We start from the raw sequence: 17077 nt of genomic DNA, 5'->3' as shown, positions 1-17077 counted from the left end.
ACAGGCTTTCATTGTTTGGCTTGAAGGAAGCAGTTTGAAATGTTGACTGTTTGGTAATTAAAGAGAATTTAAATCAAAACTGGGATTTACTTGAGAGCGTTTCTAATAGTCTGCCAGCTGTTATCACTTTTGTCATTTTCTTTTTGAACAAGACCAACATCGTTGGGGAACTGCATTCTCGGGAATGTCTCATCATAAGACACCAGAGCAGCAGAAAAGTGCTGCTCTGGTGCTTCAGGGTGACTCCACAGCCCGGAAATCGATAGCAGTTAAAGTGTAGCAGAGGAGGAGCAAGCAGCTGAGTGGGTGAAGCGTTAGCATCTCCCACTGGTGATCACTCAGCAATTTTTCAGGAGCAACTTGCTTGGAGAAACACATTTGATTCTTTTCATCAATTTTAGATTTTCTTTTTTCAATTGCATAAGTAAAAATTGGAGGTAGATGTTAAAGCATGGGGTTGAATTAAAATTCAAGACTACTGTTGAACTAGTTGGCTGAAACTACTCCAGCAATCTGATAGAATCATTTTTACTGATAAAGACACACTCTGATGAAAATAGTGTTTTTTACATTTTCTTGTGAGCTTAAAATTGCATTTCTTAGTATTTCTTTACTCAAATTGTTGTAAATCAGGATTTTTCTAAGGTAAGATACCCCTTTATTTATCCCACAATTGGGAAATATCCATATTACACAATTACAAATGAGAGATAAAGAGCAGGATAAATTATTTACAGTTAAAACAAATAGGATGTGTCCCATTTTTACATAATCTTGCAGAGATAATAGGTAATTGCATTCAAAATTTAACAGGTGTTAGGTTGGGGGGTGTGAGGGGCTGTAAAGTTGCACAAGAAATTGTAAACAGAGAGCTATCAACAACAGGGAGGGGAAAAAACAGTGGTGAATTTCTAGTGAACTCCAGAAACTATGTCCTTGAAAACCACACAGGTTTTTGGAAATCTGGCTAAAAACAACATCATCATAATGAAAGGGCCACTGGGAACGCTTTAAAAATAGATCAAAAGATATTAAAATGAGTCTTTAATTGTGAATTGTTTTTTAAATCTATTGTTTCTTTCCCTATAAACTGCTTACATAAATTTGTGTCCCACATTCAGAGTTTTTCCACAATCTTGTGTTTTTGGTCAATTCCAGGCCACATCCAGCTCCGGTCAGAGACGAGGACGCAGAGTCTCAGAGGAAAGCAAAGTCTCGTCAAGCCAGACAAAGTCGCCGATCGACACAGGTAAACCCCCAAAGGGTTTGAGGGTTTGATGTGTCCGACCTGCCTCTGTGACCGACATGAAGCTGTGTGGACATCCTGCAGGGTATCACTCTGACGGACTTAAAAGAGGCTCAGACCACCTACGGCCTGTCTCATCAGAACAGAGAGACGGAGGAAGGCACTCTGGACCACAGATCCAGTCTGTGGAGAGGCTTTACAGATGCCGAGGGAGATACGTCTGTGGTAAGAGCAGCTGATGTCGGCCTAAAGTGGAGCATAACTGACAAGGTGAGCTGGACAGCATCCCTTTCAGAATTCCTGCAGTGGAAGGAAGCAACGCACTGATGTGGCTCGATCATTCAGGTTGCCTTTTTGCTTTCTGCATGTGCAGGAGGGAAACGTTCAGCACCAGGTAAACCCTCTGGCTGACTCGTCGTATTCCTCGTACCTCTATTTGTCTGAATCCTGTGCTTCACCCAACTGCAACAGCTCATTCAGAGGTGAGCGATTTAGTTCAAATGTCCTCTTCAAGTCCACAAAATCCTATTTTTTTACAATTTATTTATTAGATATTATCTTTATTAAAAACAGAATTACAGTAAACCGAAAGAATAGATTAATTTATTAATTAGGTTTATACAAATATTACTATTTTCTTTTTAAAAGTGACAAGTGCTTTAAAAAAAAAGCACTTGTCACTTTTTTAATCCTTCAAATATCTATTATGGTAAATTCTTGTTAATATTTTGCCACCATAGTGATATTTTTTATAAATATTTTTTGGTAGAGTAAACTTTAAGAATTTTGCAGATGAGAATGTTTTTATGTATTTAATTGGGTTATTTTGCAGTAAAGACTGTAAGTTTTAATCAAGCTTCTTTAAATAAATGTCCTGCTCCCCCTTTTTTAATAGGAAATACCTTTAGAGGATAAACAAAGTTTTTTTTTGTACTGTGTTAACTTCATTTTTTAATTTATTTTTATTTCCGGAAAATAACAGATGAATCTTGGATGCTGGATTGAGCACCTTAAACCAAAGTGGCCCCTTTTTTTATTTTTTTGTGTGCATGATTTAAATCACTTCCTGATTTTGTCATTTTAGTGATGACAGAATACTTTTGTCTTGTATTTTTTAAGCAGTGTATTTATCTTGTTCAGCAGAGGAAGTGAGACAATCAAACCCACCAACAAAGCCCAGCGTGAACGTTTAGTCCGTAATTAAATGTTGTCCTCCTTGTACGTTCAGATGGCGAAAGATGGTGGAGAGATGAAAATGAGAACCCAGTAGAGGAGGTAACAAAGTTGTCTGCAAAGAATCAACTCAGAGGGAGCTTCCCGGATGTTGAAGGGCTCGTTTGCACTACAGAGGTAGGTATGCAAAAAGAAGAAGAAGAAAAAAAAGCAAGAACTGCAGAAATTATTTTACCACTACCCCACATCAACCGCTAGATGGAGCCAAAGTATAATGATTTCCAGGCCTCCTGCTTTCACAAAATATATCAAGTCAATAAAAACACGTACTTTAGTAATGCTTAAACTTAATTGTAAAATATTTTACCAATCATGAATGAACATATTGCTCCTTGCTGATTTAATTGTAAGTTTTTCTTGCACACATTTAATTATTATCTAATTTACATCCAATTATACCATCAGATTGGATTGGATTAGATTTCTATTGTTCTCATTCAGTCAAAATGAATTAAAATCACCGTCTCATGTTTGCCGTCTGTCCCTCATTTGCCCCAGAGCTAAAACTCTTCAAAGGCCAGCTCTGATGCAACATTTGAAGATGCACTGCAACCGCGGGTGTGAGATAAATTTGACTCGAACAACTGCAAAGCTTCTCACAAACATGAAGAGAGTACAGACAGTCCAAGAGGACGCGTTCCCCCCTGCTCACTCCAAGTCACTTGAAGCTTCACATCACATGACAGAGGTGTCTCAGCATTCCATACCTTATTGGGCCAAAGCTAGGCACTCTGTTGGTCGGCCTTAGCCGTGGATTCAGAGGGATGGATTCCTTTCTCTTTCACCTGCACAACTCACACTGGTCTCGCTCTACCTGTTTACACGTACAGTCTCCAAAACCTTGTTTTATGTTTCTGCTTTGAACTCCTATTTGGAGGGATGTTGCATTGATTTTATCATAGCTGAGGTTTTCATGTGTATATTCCACAATAATGAGGAAAAAATGCAAGCATTTCCAAGGACCAGCTGATAAATCGGTGATAGCACATGATTGGGAATCAGAATCAGTTGTCCTCCTGTATGGGTCAACTTTAGGTCGGGGGGGGGGGGGGGGGGGGGGGGTCAGCTGTCCCACATTCTGGAATCTGAGACTGAGCTCCGTAACGTAAGGGCATTACAGAGAGAACTATATCTGTCTGTGATAATCACGAAGGCCAGCGGGCTTTCATCAGCGTCAGCCTAACTCTGGGACGATCACAACAGATTTTCCACAGAATCCAGCAGACCAAAGAAGGGCGTGGCGAGCAGCAGATTCCAGAAAACCACCAGTCAAAGGCAGACCACGTTAGGACAACATTTACATTTAACACTGAAGGGGATTTATGACTTTGATTTTTATTCCTGAGCAGCTTTCCTTTGCATCTTTGTTCCAGAGCTCCTTTCAGCTAATGTAGTGTTCTGTCACCAAGTCGTTTTTTTCAGAAAGTGAAGATTTTCACAGATGGAACCCATTTTGGAAGCAAAAAGTGTGATGGATGGCTTTCAAAATAAAACAACACTGCCAGGATCTGCACGCATTCTTTGTTCTAATGTAAAATTAAGTTTTTAACATTTATTTCATACATGATCCAGCATGGTTAAATAAATATCACCACAGTAATTTACAAATTCTACCAGAATTTAGACTTTTATTCCAACAAAGATAAACAACAGCCATCGTTTGGTCAGTATTTTTTTTTCTATTTTAATTTTATTATTTTGATTTAATAAATTAATTATTGTACAAATACACATGTATTTGAATGTTTCAGAAATATTGAAACAAACCCGTAAAAATCATTAATCTGTCTGCTGTGCCTGTTGGATCTTTTTAAGTCATCTTACAGCTACCTGTCCTGATTCTACAGGATTGTGATTGGTTTGTTGCCCTATTGGACAGGTTAACTACAAATATCTGACTGAATTTTGGAGTTAAATCTCTGATATTATGTCTTCGGTTTCTTTGGCACGGAGAAATCTCTTTTGCTTTTGATGTTGCTCACTTTAGTAGAAGTTTTCCTACAGGGCAGAGCCCTCAATCAGCCATTACAAAAAATTGGTAAAAAGTCATTCATCTTCTAAACCCATTTTGTCTCTTCCGGGGTCACGGGGCTGCCGGAGCCTATCCCGGCCACTTGTGGGCGAAGCAGGGGACATCCTGGACAGGTCGCCAGTCCATCGCAGGACATTACAAACATCTTACTCCAAATGACGCTTTGAATTAATTGGATCTCTATAGAAACTCTTGGAGTCTCAATGTATCCCATTGCCTTCCACCTTCACTCCCATCTCCCCTCATTTTCTTCTCCTTTTGTTGAGTCTGCCTCTGTCCGAACACTACTTTTATCTCTATCAGGGATTTTAAAGACGCTTTGAACCTGACTATAAAAGGAAATGGCTACATGAGGTTAGGAGGAAGCAGGTTTTCTTTTTTTTTCTTTCTATCTTTCTTTCTTTTTTTTTTTTTTGCAGAGCTGTTTGAAAAGCACAGAAATGTGCGGTTTTTTTTTTAAGGAAGATTAACTTTCAAAATTGCGACGAGGCAATCTTACTTTTAAATGACCATGAAAGTGCAGTCTGGTTTGAGTGACTTAAATTTAAATGGTAACCCTGACTTTTCCAACAAACTAACTAATGGCGTGCACTGCAAAAACTGTATCCTGAGAAAGTAAAAATAAAACATATTTAATGTCTAATCAAGTAAATGTTTTAATACCAAAAATATATTCATTTAGGAATATATGTCTTAATGACTAGAACATTTTTTTCCAAGAATGAGGATTCTTAGGAAGACCTTTTATTAACCCTATTTGTTGATTTCTTTTGCTTGTTCAAAACAAAACAAAAAATCAAATTTTATGCTATTTTATCTTCCTACTGATTTAACTCAAAGTGCTTAACATTTTTTTGGGGGGGATAAAAAAAGTAGGAACAAGACTTTTACACACAAAAAATAAAAATAAAATAAGTACAATGCATCGCACACAGACACAGTATAATTAGGCATAAAAATAATAAACTTATTTGGCTTGACACTTAAGTGGGGAAAGAATATGTTGAGGACCTGTCCACACCAGTGACACCCCCTAAGCACGTTCATAGATAGTTAGATAGAGAGATAGAGAGATAGAGAGAGAGATAGATAGATAGATAGATAGATAGATAGATAGATAGATAGATAGATAGATAGATAGATAGATAGATAGATAGATAGATAGATAGATAGATAGATAGATAGATAGATAGATAGATAGATAGATAGATAGATAGATAGATAGATAGATAGATAGATAGATAGATAGATAGATAGATAGATAGATAGATAGATAGATAGATAGATAGATAGATAGATAGATAGATAGATAGATAGATAGATAGATAGATAGATAGATAGATAGATAGATAGATAGATAGATAGATAGATAGATAGAGAGAGAGATAGATGAAGTAAGAAAATGCCTTGCAGAGGGCGTAGGATCCAGCAGATGTAGTACTTGGAAAACTTGCTGAGTGATTTTTAAATTACTCTTAGCCTCTTTTGCAAAAACTTGATGTGCCTTAAAGATGCAAAAAAAAACACAAAATCATCAAATATCAAATACTAAATGGCAAGTGTCTGTTACCGGTTAGCCCAACCTGCAACACCTTTAAACCTATAGTCTTAAGTTTTCTTTTAAAGAAGAACATTTTTCACATATTTAGAATTGAGTCTTTTATTTTGGGGGACCTGTTTTTACAGTGTGACAAAGTTCCAAGATTTAATGGAATAATTATCATTTTGAAAGAACTAAAAAGTGAAGTTATGTGGCTGGCAATCCGGCCTCATGTCTTTATGGCTAACAAGCTATTAGCTGTACTCTGACCAAACATGAGAATGTCATTAGCCTTTCTCACATTACTTGTCCCAAAATGGCAGGTTTCCCTCAAGCTGGAAGAACAAAAACACTTTAAGGAGAATGGATGTAAGAGTAGACGTGCACAGAGAGCTGATGCAGATAATTCATAGTTTAGTAGTTTTGCAGACCTGAGTTGCATGTTTGCAGCACTTATGCCAACATCTCTTTCTGTCACAGTTTTTCTTATTCTTCCCAAAAGTTGGGGGCTCCTAAGATAAAACTGCCGCCACCTCCTGCTTCTAGCTTAGTGGTCCACCTCCCCTTTATCCCTTTTCACATCATTGGACAATTTTAGCCCCTCAGCTTTGAGTCTGTCGATTGCAGAGCTTCTGGCTGGCTGCCACAGAGGGCTGCCAAAGCTGAGGAGAGCAGAGAGAAGAAAAGGGACTGGGGTTGGTCTGTGGGGTGGAAGGACCCGGACGTTGACCTGACGCTGAAAGGAGAAGCAGAGAGAGACGGAGGGAAAGAGGGAACGTAAGGGAGGGGAGATGAGGAGAACTTTTGGAAACACAGGAAGACGCAGCATGGCAAACAAACCTCCTTATTTGACTTGAACATTTTTTGTGTTTTTTTTCTGTTTAGAAAAGGATTTTATTACTGCCAAGAAGAGATTCAAAGGATACTTCCCTCTTTAATTACTTTTTTAACTATTAATCCTTTAAAATATTTCAGATCTTCGGAGATTATTTGCATATTGACTCTTTTGTTGTCCATAAAACCTCCAAACTTGCACCGGCTCTGTGGGACTGAAACAGCCCAGACTCACATGTGAATGCACACACCTGTTGTTGCTGAGGACTCCCCGGGTGTGCAGTCATGGGCCGCTGTGTCATAGTTGCTTGAGGAATTCTGCATAACTGCGCAGCTTTATTTGGAGGCGAACTCTGCAAACGCTTGCAGGAGAAGTTGACCTGACTATTTGGGGGGGAGAAAAGGGAGATGTCATCCTACTATCAGCGCAGCAGGGACCTGACTCGCACCAGGAAGTCAGTGACAGACTCCCCACCATCATCTCCATCTTATACTGACAAAAATTACAGAGTAAGTTTTTCCTTTAAAGACCCCAAAATGCAAACATTTTTCTTTTGCATTTTCCTTCGTAGCTCAAGCCCAAATAAACTTCGTGTTTGTGTCTTTAGCTAAAGTTGAATTTTGTACAGGATCAAAGGACATCAAAGGACTATATTGGATTTAGTTTGAAATTTCAGATACTAAACCAGCAAGCTAAATATTCAAATTCAAACTTAACTAAATCATCATAATGAATTATTGTATTAATTAGTGTCAAATAGGCTATAAACAATTGTGCTCAAAAATATTCAATAGTCTTTTTGGGGTCATTTTTGTTATTTTTTGGTGGCTTTATCATTGGGGTGCAGTTTGAATGTTGTGTTTGTGAAAGTACAAAGAGAGAATAGGACAGAAAATGGAACAACTTGCTCCTGTCCATCCAGCGACATGTACAGTGTTGTTATGCAACAAGACTGTCATTGTTGCACCGTTGTTCCCGGTGAGTGCCTGAAGTGAAGGTTATGATTTTTTTTTCTCATCCCAGTCGAATATGTTGCTTTTAATAAGTGTCAGTCTCTCTCAGAGTGCTTGTTGGTTTTCCATGATGTCAACCCTGTCTGAACTGGTGAAGGTCTGCCGGGAGAGAAAATGCCTCGCAGAGGGGATGGAATCTAGCAAATGTAACATTTGGAAAACTTGCTGAGAGATTTTAAGATGACTCTCAGGCTATTTTGAAAGAACTTGGTGTGCCCTAAAGATGCAAAAAAAACATCAAATCATTTTTAACTCCACTAAATGCCAAGTTTCTGTTACATGTTAGCTCAACCCAAAATACCTTCAAACCTACAATCATAGGACAATATTTTCTAAAGATAAAAAGTAATGTACAAAAATTTTGGTAATTTGGATATACACTCGTCGGCCATTTTATTAGCTACATTTTAATAGTACCGGGTTGGACCCCTTTTGCCTTCAGAACTGACTGAATCCTTCATGACATAGATTCAACAAGGTACCAGAAATATTCTCAGGTTGGCTGTGGCATTGGAATCATGCTCGATTGGTACTAGGGAGCCCAAAGTGGGTCAAGAAAATATCCCCCACACCATTTCACCACCACCACCACCTGCCTTAACCATGGATATGTAACCCACCCCGTGCTGGATCCACACCTCTCTACCCAGAAGACTGTGTTGTACTGTGTGTTGTTGGTTGGGCGTACCTAGTGAGGCAGGAGTCGGACACACGGTGATCAAGGTCGTGGCTCAGACTGCAGCGTTTATTTGGTGTTGATGCTGACAATTCCACCTTCCAAAACGTAAACGAACACTGCTCAGTTAAGGTCCCTCACAAAACCGTAGATGCAAATTCAAAATATAGACATAAAAAAAATGTTCAAGTTTGGGCACCCCTGATAATTTTCAAGATTTTTCTTCACAAAACATTGGTTGTTCAGATCATCAATTTCAGTTAAATATATCATATAGCAGATGAACACAGTGATATTTGAGAAGTGAAATGAAGTTTATTGGATTTAAAGAAACTGTGCAATAATTACTTAAACAAAAATAGGCAGGTGCGTAAATTTGGGCACCCCAACAGAAACATGCCTTCAATATTTAGTAGATCCTCATTTTGCAAAAATGACAGCCTCCAATCGCTTCCTATAGCTTCCAATAAGGGACTGGATTCTGGTTGAAGGTATTTTGGACCATTCCTCTTTGCAAAACATCTCTAGTTTAGGCAGATTCGATGGCTGTCCATGCTCGGACAGCCCGCTTTAAATCACACCACAGATTTTCAATAATATTCAGGTCTGGGGACTGAGATCGCCATTCCAGAACATTGTACTTGTTCCTCTGCATGAATGCCTTTGTAGAATTAGAGCAGTGGTTAGGGTCATTGTCTTGTTGAAGTATCCAGCCCCGGCGCAAAATCAACTTTGTCACTGATTCTTGAACATTGTTTGTAAGAATCTGCTTACACTGACTGGAATCCATGCGACCTTCAACGTTGACAAGATTTCCTGTACCTGCACTGGCCACACAGCCCCAAAGCATGATGGAACTGTCACCAAATTTGACTGTGGGTAGTAAGTGTTTGTCTTGGAATGCTGTGTTCTTTGTTCGCCAAGCATACCGCCCCTTGTTATGTCCAAATAACTCCATTTTAGTTTCATCAGTCCACAGCACCTTATTCCAAAATGAAGCTGGCTTATCCAAATGTGCTTTAGCATACCTCAAGCGACTCTGTTTGTGGCATGTGCGCAGAAAAGGCTTCTTCCACATTACTCTTCCATACAGCATCTCCTCGTGCAAAGTGCACTGAATGGTTGAACAATGCACAGTGACACCATCTGCAGCCAGATCATGTTGCAGGTCTTTGGAGCTGGTCTGTGGGTTTGTTTGATTGTTCTCACCATCCTGCCTATCTGAGATTTTTCTGGGCCGGCCACTCCGGGCGTTTGCTTGAACTGTGCCTGCGGTCTTCCATTTTCTCACTATATTTCTCACAGTGGAAATTGACAGCTGAAATCTCTCAGCAAGCTTTTTGTATCCCTTACCTAAATTATGATGTTGAACAATCTTTGTTTTCAGGTCATCTGACAGCTGTTTGAGGTTCCCATGTTGACAGATGCAAAGAGGAGGAAAACTTGCTCTTGGCCACCTTAAATACATCTTCTCATGATTGGCTTCATGTGTATGGAGGTCAAGGGTCAATGAGCTTATAATACAAATTTTGTGTTCCAATAATTATTGCTAAAGGTAGTCAAATCAATAAAACAACAGGGGTGCCCAGATTTACCCACCTGCCTATTTTTGTTTAAGTAACTGTTGCAGAGTTTCTTTAAATCCAATAAACTTCATTTCACTTCTCAAATATCACTGTGTTCATCTGCTATATGATATATTTAACTGTAATTAATGATCTGAACAACCAATGATTTATGAAGAAAAATCTTGAAAATTATCAGGGGTGCCCAAACTTTCTCATAGCACTGTAGATATCTACATAGCAAACAATAAGTAAATGAAATCCTGGCCAATGTTAATGCTGGCACGCACATAATAAACAATGAAAAACTCCTAAAATTTTCTGGTGGCAACTAAACATCCCAAGAAACATATTTTTTTTGCTTAAACATCATAACAATTGGTTATGGTCAAGTTATTGAACTATGATGCAGAGGGCGCGATTCATGGTGGTTACCATCCAAACCGTAAACGAACACTGACAAAATTTGCGCTGCACGGAGTAAAAATTTCCAAATACGGTGTCCCGTGAGAAATAAAATAGGGAACAAACCTCAAACCAAAGAGCTCATACAGCACGATGGCACCACCTCCTGACACATTCAGGCTACTGCTTTACAGATACTAGGCAGGAGAATTATGGCCTCAGTTTCCTGTTCTTAGCTGACAGGAGTGGCACCTGGTGTGGTCTTCTGCTGCTGTAGCCAATCTGAGATGCTCTTCTGCAGACCTCAGTAGTAACCAATGGTTATTTAAGTTACTGTTACCTTTCTATCAGCTGGAACCAGTCTGGTCATTCTTCTCTGACCTCGGCACCAACTAGTATTTTCAGCCCACAGAACTACCGCTCCCTGGATATTTTCTCTTTCTCTGACCATTCTCTGTAAACCCTACAAATGGTTGTGGGTGCAAATCCCAGCAGATGACCAGTTTCTGAAATCCTTATACCAGCCCGCCCGCCCGTTCTTATACCATGCCACGTTCAAAATCACTTCAATCACCTTTCTTCCCCATTCTTTGGTTTGAACTGCAGCAGATTGTCTTAACCATATCTACACGCCTAAATGCACTGAATTGCTGCCATGTGATTGGTGGATTAGAAATGTGTGTTAATGAGTTAGACAGGTGTGTCTAATAAGGTGCCCAGTGAGAGTATTTTAGGTGGTCTAGGACAACAGACTGGGAATATTTTATCTTTAAAAAAGTCCATGTCTTATAGCTTGCACATTGATATTAATATTGTAAATTAATATGTATATTTATATATTTGTTTTGTTTTTTAAGTGTTTGCTTTTGCTGAGATAAAATAGACAGCCTCTCATGGCATGTAAAGAGTTAAATAAGGGAAGGGAAAAGGGTAAAGAAAGGTGAGTGAAAATGGAAGAAAACTCTTTTACGGTTCTATGTGGACTCTTGGTCTTTTATGAGAGTGGAGAAAGATTCTGAGTGTGTGTGAGCGGGGTTTCGATTTTTCCATCTGCACTCGTCCAGGCACCTTTGAGGGAGGGATGTTGTCTCAAAAAAAGCCATCAAAGAAAGTGAAGAGACATATAATGTTGATGGATCTGAATGTGACCGTTTATTTCTCTGCACAGCTTCTGAAGCTGAGATCATGCATCACACTCATCTCCTGTGTGTGTGTGTGTGATGTATTGGTTCTGGAAGTTGTGCTTTATCATGTACCTGTCCACAGGCAGCTTCAGCCGACTCGCCGGTGTTAATCATCTTCTCCCACATCTGCTCTGCCTCAGTTTGCTGAGCTGAGCTACATATTCCACCAAAAAAAAAAAACTCCCACTGGCATTCCTAACAAGGGAATCAAATGTGTGCAGCTGTTATCACTTTGCACAACTTTTGGTTGTGGTTCATTTTCTGGCTGCAGTTCAGCAGGAATACAATGCACTCATGTTCGGAAAGAGTCACAACTGAAATCGGGTCCTTTAATCCCCACAGTGTTTATCAAGACTTCCCTGAAGTTAATCTCTTTTTCAAAAAAAAAAGTGATTCAGTTTCCTAATCCTTTAGTCTGAAATAGGTTTCCTCACAGAAGGAGAGTTTTAGTATAATTTATTCGTACAGGCAAAGATCCAATCATCCGTGTTGATTAATGAATTAGCCCTGATGGAGGGATCTCCTTGCTGCTGCACAAACACTGAGCTGGGAGCTCTCCATGGCTCCTTCCCTGGAGTTTTTTCATCAGAGGTCTTAAAGGTCTGATTTTTCCTGGAAAGCTCTGCTAAAGCACTTGACCACATAAGGACAGGGAGCGCCAGCTCAGTTATGTAAACACGTACTGCAGAATAGCTCCTGTGATGTGTAATATCCCCCCCAACTCACCGACTATAAAGGCAAAGAAAACAGACCTGTGAATTCTCATTCTCTCAAAAGAGTCTTTCCATTTTTCTCCCTTAGCAGGAGGGGGACCGCAAATTTTTCAGGAGCGTCAGCTTCAGAAGTTACCAGATTTGTGCTTATCATATTTTCCAGTCTAAATTTTTCTTTGCATAGTTTGGTTGGTTGCATAGATTGCGACTTACACTCAGGAGCGACTTATATGTGATTATTTTTTTGCTATTTTCCGTCTAACAACTGGTTGCCCTTTAACAGTTGTTTCCCAAAAGCAACCACTAGAGGGCACTATAGGTATGTGTGTCAGTGATTGATCCTGACAGCAAAACAGAAGAAGAAGCGCCGTCCAAAATAAACATGGAGGAGAATATGATTTTTTTTTCCTACTAGTCGTTGTGATCTTTACTATGTTTTTGCGTCAAGGGATTTGTTGATGGGATTTGAACTTCAGGGACACCGTAGTTAATCCTTTAACGCCAATGATGTCACGGTGACACCTAACACAGGTTTTGTTTTTGACATACTGTAAATCTTTAACCGTTCACATGATCACCGTGAATAAGATGATTCTGACTCAAAGAAAAGCATTGTTTCCTTCTGGCTTTGCACCGACATGCAACACATCACAAACGTAAAGCTGCGGTGCAAAGCCGCTTTTCTCCGCATCGATTACGTAAACACTTCACAAGTGCACAGTGTTGCATATCAGCACAAAGCAGCTCTGCTTCAGAATTTGCTGGAATAACGATATTTACGTTAACAATTGAAAAGTCAGTAGTCAAAAGAATGTAAACAGTAGAGCTAAAGCTCCAAAGTTTAAGGATTTTAACAGAGTTTTTTCATCCTCTCCAAATGCCACCAGCATCGGGCAGGTGTGCACAGGGTTCGTGCGCACCGACCCAAACTAAATGATTCAGATGTACATTCTCATGAACAAAAACAATCATTCTTGTTCGAGGTGTGTTACACTTGCACAGGAAGGAGACTTACAGAGTCGTGGAGATTATGTGTCGTTGCCCCCCCCCCCCCCCCCCCCCCATCCCCTGCCCATATCAGCAAGGCACTTGTGCAACCATGGATTTTCTTTGGGGCTCTGTTAAAAAATCCAGTCACACGTGCGACAAAGTTGGTCGCATTTTAGAGCGCAGCCTTATGATATTTTTCTTATTTGCAATGAGACAGTGACTATTCTTGTTTTTATTTTTCCTTCCTCAGACTAATTTGGGACAGCAAGTCATCATACTGGGTTACAGAGACATAGAAGTACCCCTGAAAGCGCCTTTGTTTAGACGCAGCTCGTGCAGTAGGACCGTGAATATTTTTGGATAAGAGTCAAGCATCAAATTTGATGCACCTATTTTACAAACGGCATGAACACAGCAACACGCCAGGCTTGGTGGATTTGTTCAGAAGCGTTGCACTTTTCTCCCAAAAGTGCATTTCCTACTCCAGTGTAACTAATACTCCAGTGTGACCCATACTCCAGTGGGACCTATACTCTGGATAATACAGTATGCAGTTTTAGGTGGCCTTAAGTTGGGAGCAGCAGACAGATTAGACCCCTCATAACAAAAAGCTTTCAGGACAGTCCATTGTATGAGATCAACTTGTCATACTTGCCATCTGATGTCATGCTGCCCATTCTAAAGGCCCTACCAGCCTGATCTGACCTGAGTCAACCTTTCTGGGACTGAAGGTTTTAAACATGTGAGGATAATTTGGGGGGAAATGTTTATTTATGTGCTGTTTGTCTTAAACTGGATAGTGTAGCTTTCTGCCAAGCCTTTGTTTGTTCTCATCTGTGAATGTGAATGGAACCACTGTTCTGCTCATGCTCTGCTGGGATCAAACTAACATGCCACACTCTTTCTTTTTCAGCATGACAGACTCTCAAGGTAAGCATCTGAGTCATCTGAACCATTCCTCTCAAAAATAATGAAGCTGTGTGGCGCATCGAGCACGAACCCCTTTTGACTTTCAGATACAACTCGAGTGGGGAGGGCGCGGCGGAGAAGGCGCTCGGCCGCACAGGCTCCTACACCAGGAGGGAGACGAGGCTGGCCTCTCTAAACAGACATGAGCAGGACTCCACTGCCAAAGACTATAAAAAGGTAGTAACTCATTCCTAACTTTAAACAACCACATTCCCCAATGAAAGATTCCGAGCTGCAGGACTTTTTGTATTCTGACTGTTATGTGCATGCAGCCTGATGCACTGTGTTCTTCTCAGCTCTGAGGTAATGGAAGAAGAATGAGAGTGTTGTCTTTGTGATCTTTGACTCCCGCCTTAAGCTTCTGTTTAATCAAAAACTGTCAAAAATATGTTTATAGGTGCTTTGAAGCAGCTAGAAGTATAAAGAGCACAAATAAAACTACTGTTAGCATTATATATGCTTGGTGACAGAACAGTTATTTGAGCTTAAAACTACCTTTCATGCTACGTTCACACCAAGAATGTGACACGCGTTCAAGAACGCTCTCTAAGTTAGCCGATGGTGTTCACACTGAACGACCAAGATGGGCCTTCTTCTTCTTTTCTGTTTCCACTGTTTCCTAGGACATGCCCTCCACCTACAGTAGGATGAGACTTAGTGTGAAATGTAAAAACGGTGCAAATCTTGTAAATCTTGCTCCAGGCAGTAGACAATTAATAAAAGTGTCTACAATAAATTTTTGAGTCCATCAATATTAAACTCTGTCATGAAAAAACACCCCAAATCCCTAAACTTGTATAGGATTGATAATGTAAAAGTAAAATGGCGTATACTTATTTAGTGCTTTTCTACCTTCTTCGAAGGCCAAAAGCGCTTTACAGTCACACTCCCATTCACCCATGCACACACATTCGCACACTGGTGGCGGCTCAGCTGCCGAACTCTGGCATTGCAAGGCGGGAATCAAACCTGTAATCTTACGATCATGGATTGACCGCCCTACCTGCACCACGGCCGCCCCAACATGCCCCCCGTGTTTGGTCCTCCCCTGTTCTTCTGCAGCAATGGTACATTCCAGCCACTTGAAATTGGAAGTGGCCTGAACATGCATTGTCGCCCGTTTTGTTGCGTTTTGTTTTAGGCTGATAGTGAATTTTATTGTTGTTTTACTGGTGCTCCAAATTTTACTTCAATTTAATTGAAAAAAAAATATTAAAAAGAAACAGGTGTGTGGTTCATATTTGTTAAAGTATTAATATCTGTTTATTTATATTTAACACATTGCCTGTTTTTGCACTTGTTTTTATGAATCTTCAAACATTAAATAGAACTATCAATATGTCAATTTAACCCTTTAAATCTAAAGAAATTGTAAAGGCTTGAATTGTACAAAACACTTAGCGTTGTATTCAGTACAATAGTAATAATTTAGAATCAGCAACCCAAATGATATGAATGCACTCTAAAATAAAATAAAATTAAATTTAACTCAAAAAAGTAAAATGATGCCAGAGGACAGGAGAGTGACCTCAGCATGAGTCATCTAGTTCTTGATTTTTTAAAGTAGCCTTATGTTGATTAAAATATGAGGGCTGATTATTCAGATAATTTTAAGTATTTATTTGTTGACTAGTTATATTAATAAAATATATTTTGCTTTCTAGATGTATGCAGATGCTTTGGAAGAGAATGAGAGGCTGAAGTCCAAGTTGCAGGACAGCAAACAAGAGTTGGTCAAGATTCGATCTCAGCTGGAGAGACTTACACAGGTATATTTGTCCAAGAAATCTCAGAGATGTAAAAAGGCAACTGACTAAAAAAAGGTTTTACAGTTTTCCCTTACGAAATGTTATTTTGAGATCCTCAAACAAAAGTCAACAAAAGCAAATCATAACTGTTTGCTTTTTTTTGTTCTAATTAAATCCCAATATAAGCAGCTTTTCAAACATTCCCAAATAACCCAACTGCTCTGACTTCCAGAGACACGACAGGATATCAGAGAGATCTCCTCTTCTTGAATCGGAGAAAAGGGTGAGTGTGTTTAGCATTTTTAGGGTTTCATGTGATCATGCGCCAGCTGCACCATCAAGATGAATGACCCTCCAAATATTGTCCACGGTTTCTTTCTCCTCCGATTCTTCCCCCTGTTTCTGCCTTTTTGTGGCAGGAAAAGCAAGCTCTCGAGAAGCGAGTGTCAGACATGGAGGAGGAAATAAAGGTCAGTTCCTACACAAACAAATTAAGCGTTTGGTTCCCCCTCAGAAACAATGGGTGCATCGTTTACCTCACAGATGTTTGCTTTTCAGAGCATAGTGGAGGCACACGCCTCTCTGTCGCGCTACAGGTCGAAGCGCACACATACTGCCAGTTTTATTGTCAGGTGGGTTTAAAGTCAAAAGGAGAGAAGTTAGTCACGTTGTGCTGCCAGGCTACTTCCTGCCAAGCTGAGGAGGAGCCTCTTCTGCTGCTCCCCTGCTCCATTTATCCCTCTGTTGGGGTGAACATTGTGACCTAGTTCTACATGAATACCATCCAAAAGCATTAGACCTGCTTTGTGAGACATTCCTGTGCAAGTCCTGCTTCACAAGGACAAAGCTACAGAAAGTTTCAGGCCTGGACGCCCCGTTTTATATGATTAAAACACTGCAATTTCATTTGAATGCTTTTGCAGGAATT

At 39.8% G+C, this 17077-nt stretch overlaps 1 protein-coding gene across 7 annotated transcripts in view; it reads left to right on the top strand.

Annotated features, from left to right (window-relative positions):
- Nucleotides 1-17077, top strand: part of ppp1r12b (protein phosphatase 1, regulatory subunit 12B) — a 31178-nt gene that overhangs the window by 321 nt on the left and 13780 nt on the right. For 5 of the 7 annotated variants that reach the window (XM_078950362.1, XM_078950361.1, XM_078950358.1 and 2 more), the window contains exons 2-10: nucleotides 1159-1249; nucleotides 1331-1516; nucleotides 1620-1728; nucleotides 2475-2596; nucleotides 14346-14362; nucleotides 14449-14578; nucleotides 16066-16170; nucleotides 16382-16432; nucleotides 16569-16619. In XM_078950362.1, the coding sequence (XP_078806488.1) occupies nucleotides 1159-1249; nucleotides 1331-1516; nucleotides 1620-1728; nucleotides 2475-2596; nucleotides 14346-14362; nucleotides 14449-14578; nucleotides 16066-16170; nucleotides 16382-16432; nucleotides 16569-16619 (862 nt within the window). Of the gene's footprint in view, nucleotides 1-1158; nucleotides 1250-1330; nucleotides 1517-1619; nucleotides 1729-2474; nucleotides 2597-14345; nucleotides 14363-14448; nucleotides 14579-16065; nucleotides 16171-16381; nucleotides 16433-16568; nucleotides 16782-17077 lie in introns of all 7 variants that reach the window. The other 2 variants (XM_078950360.1, XM_078950357.1) reach the window with 2 other exon arrangements.

Source organism: Oryzias latipes, chromosome 7, assembly GCF_053564925.1.
Source record: "Oryzias latipes strain Hd-rR chromosome 7, Olatipes_Hd-rR_3.1".
Lineage (NCBI taxonomy): Eukaryota > Metazoa > Chordata > Actinopteri > Beloniformes > Adrianichthyidae > Oryzias > Oryzias latipes.
Note: the sequence above shows the minus strand (reverse complement) of the source record. Positions and strands in the feature narration are given on the sequence as shown.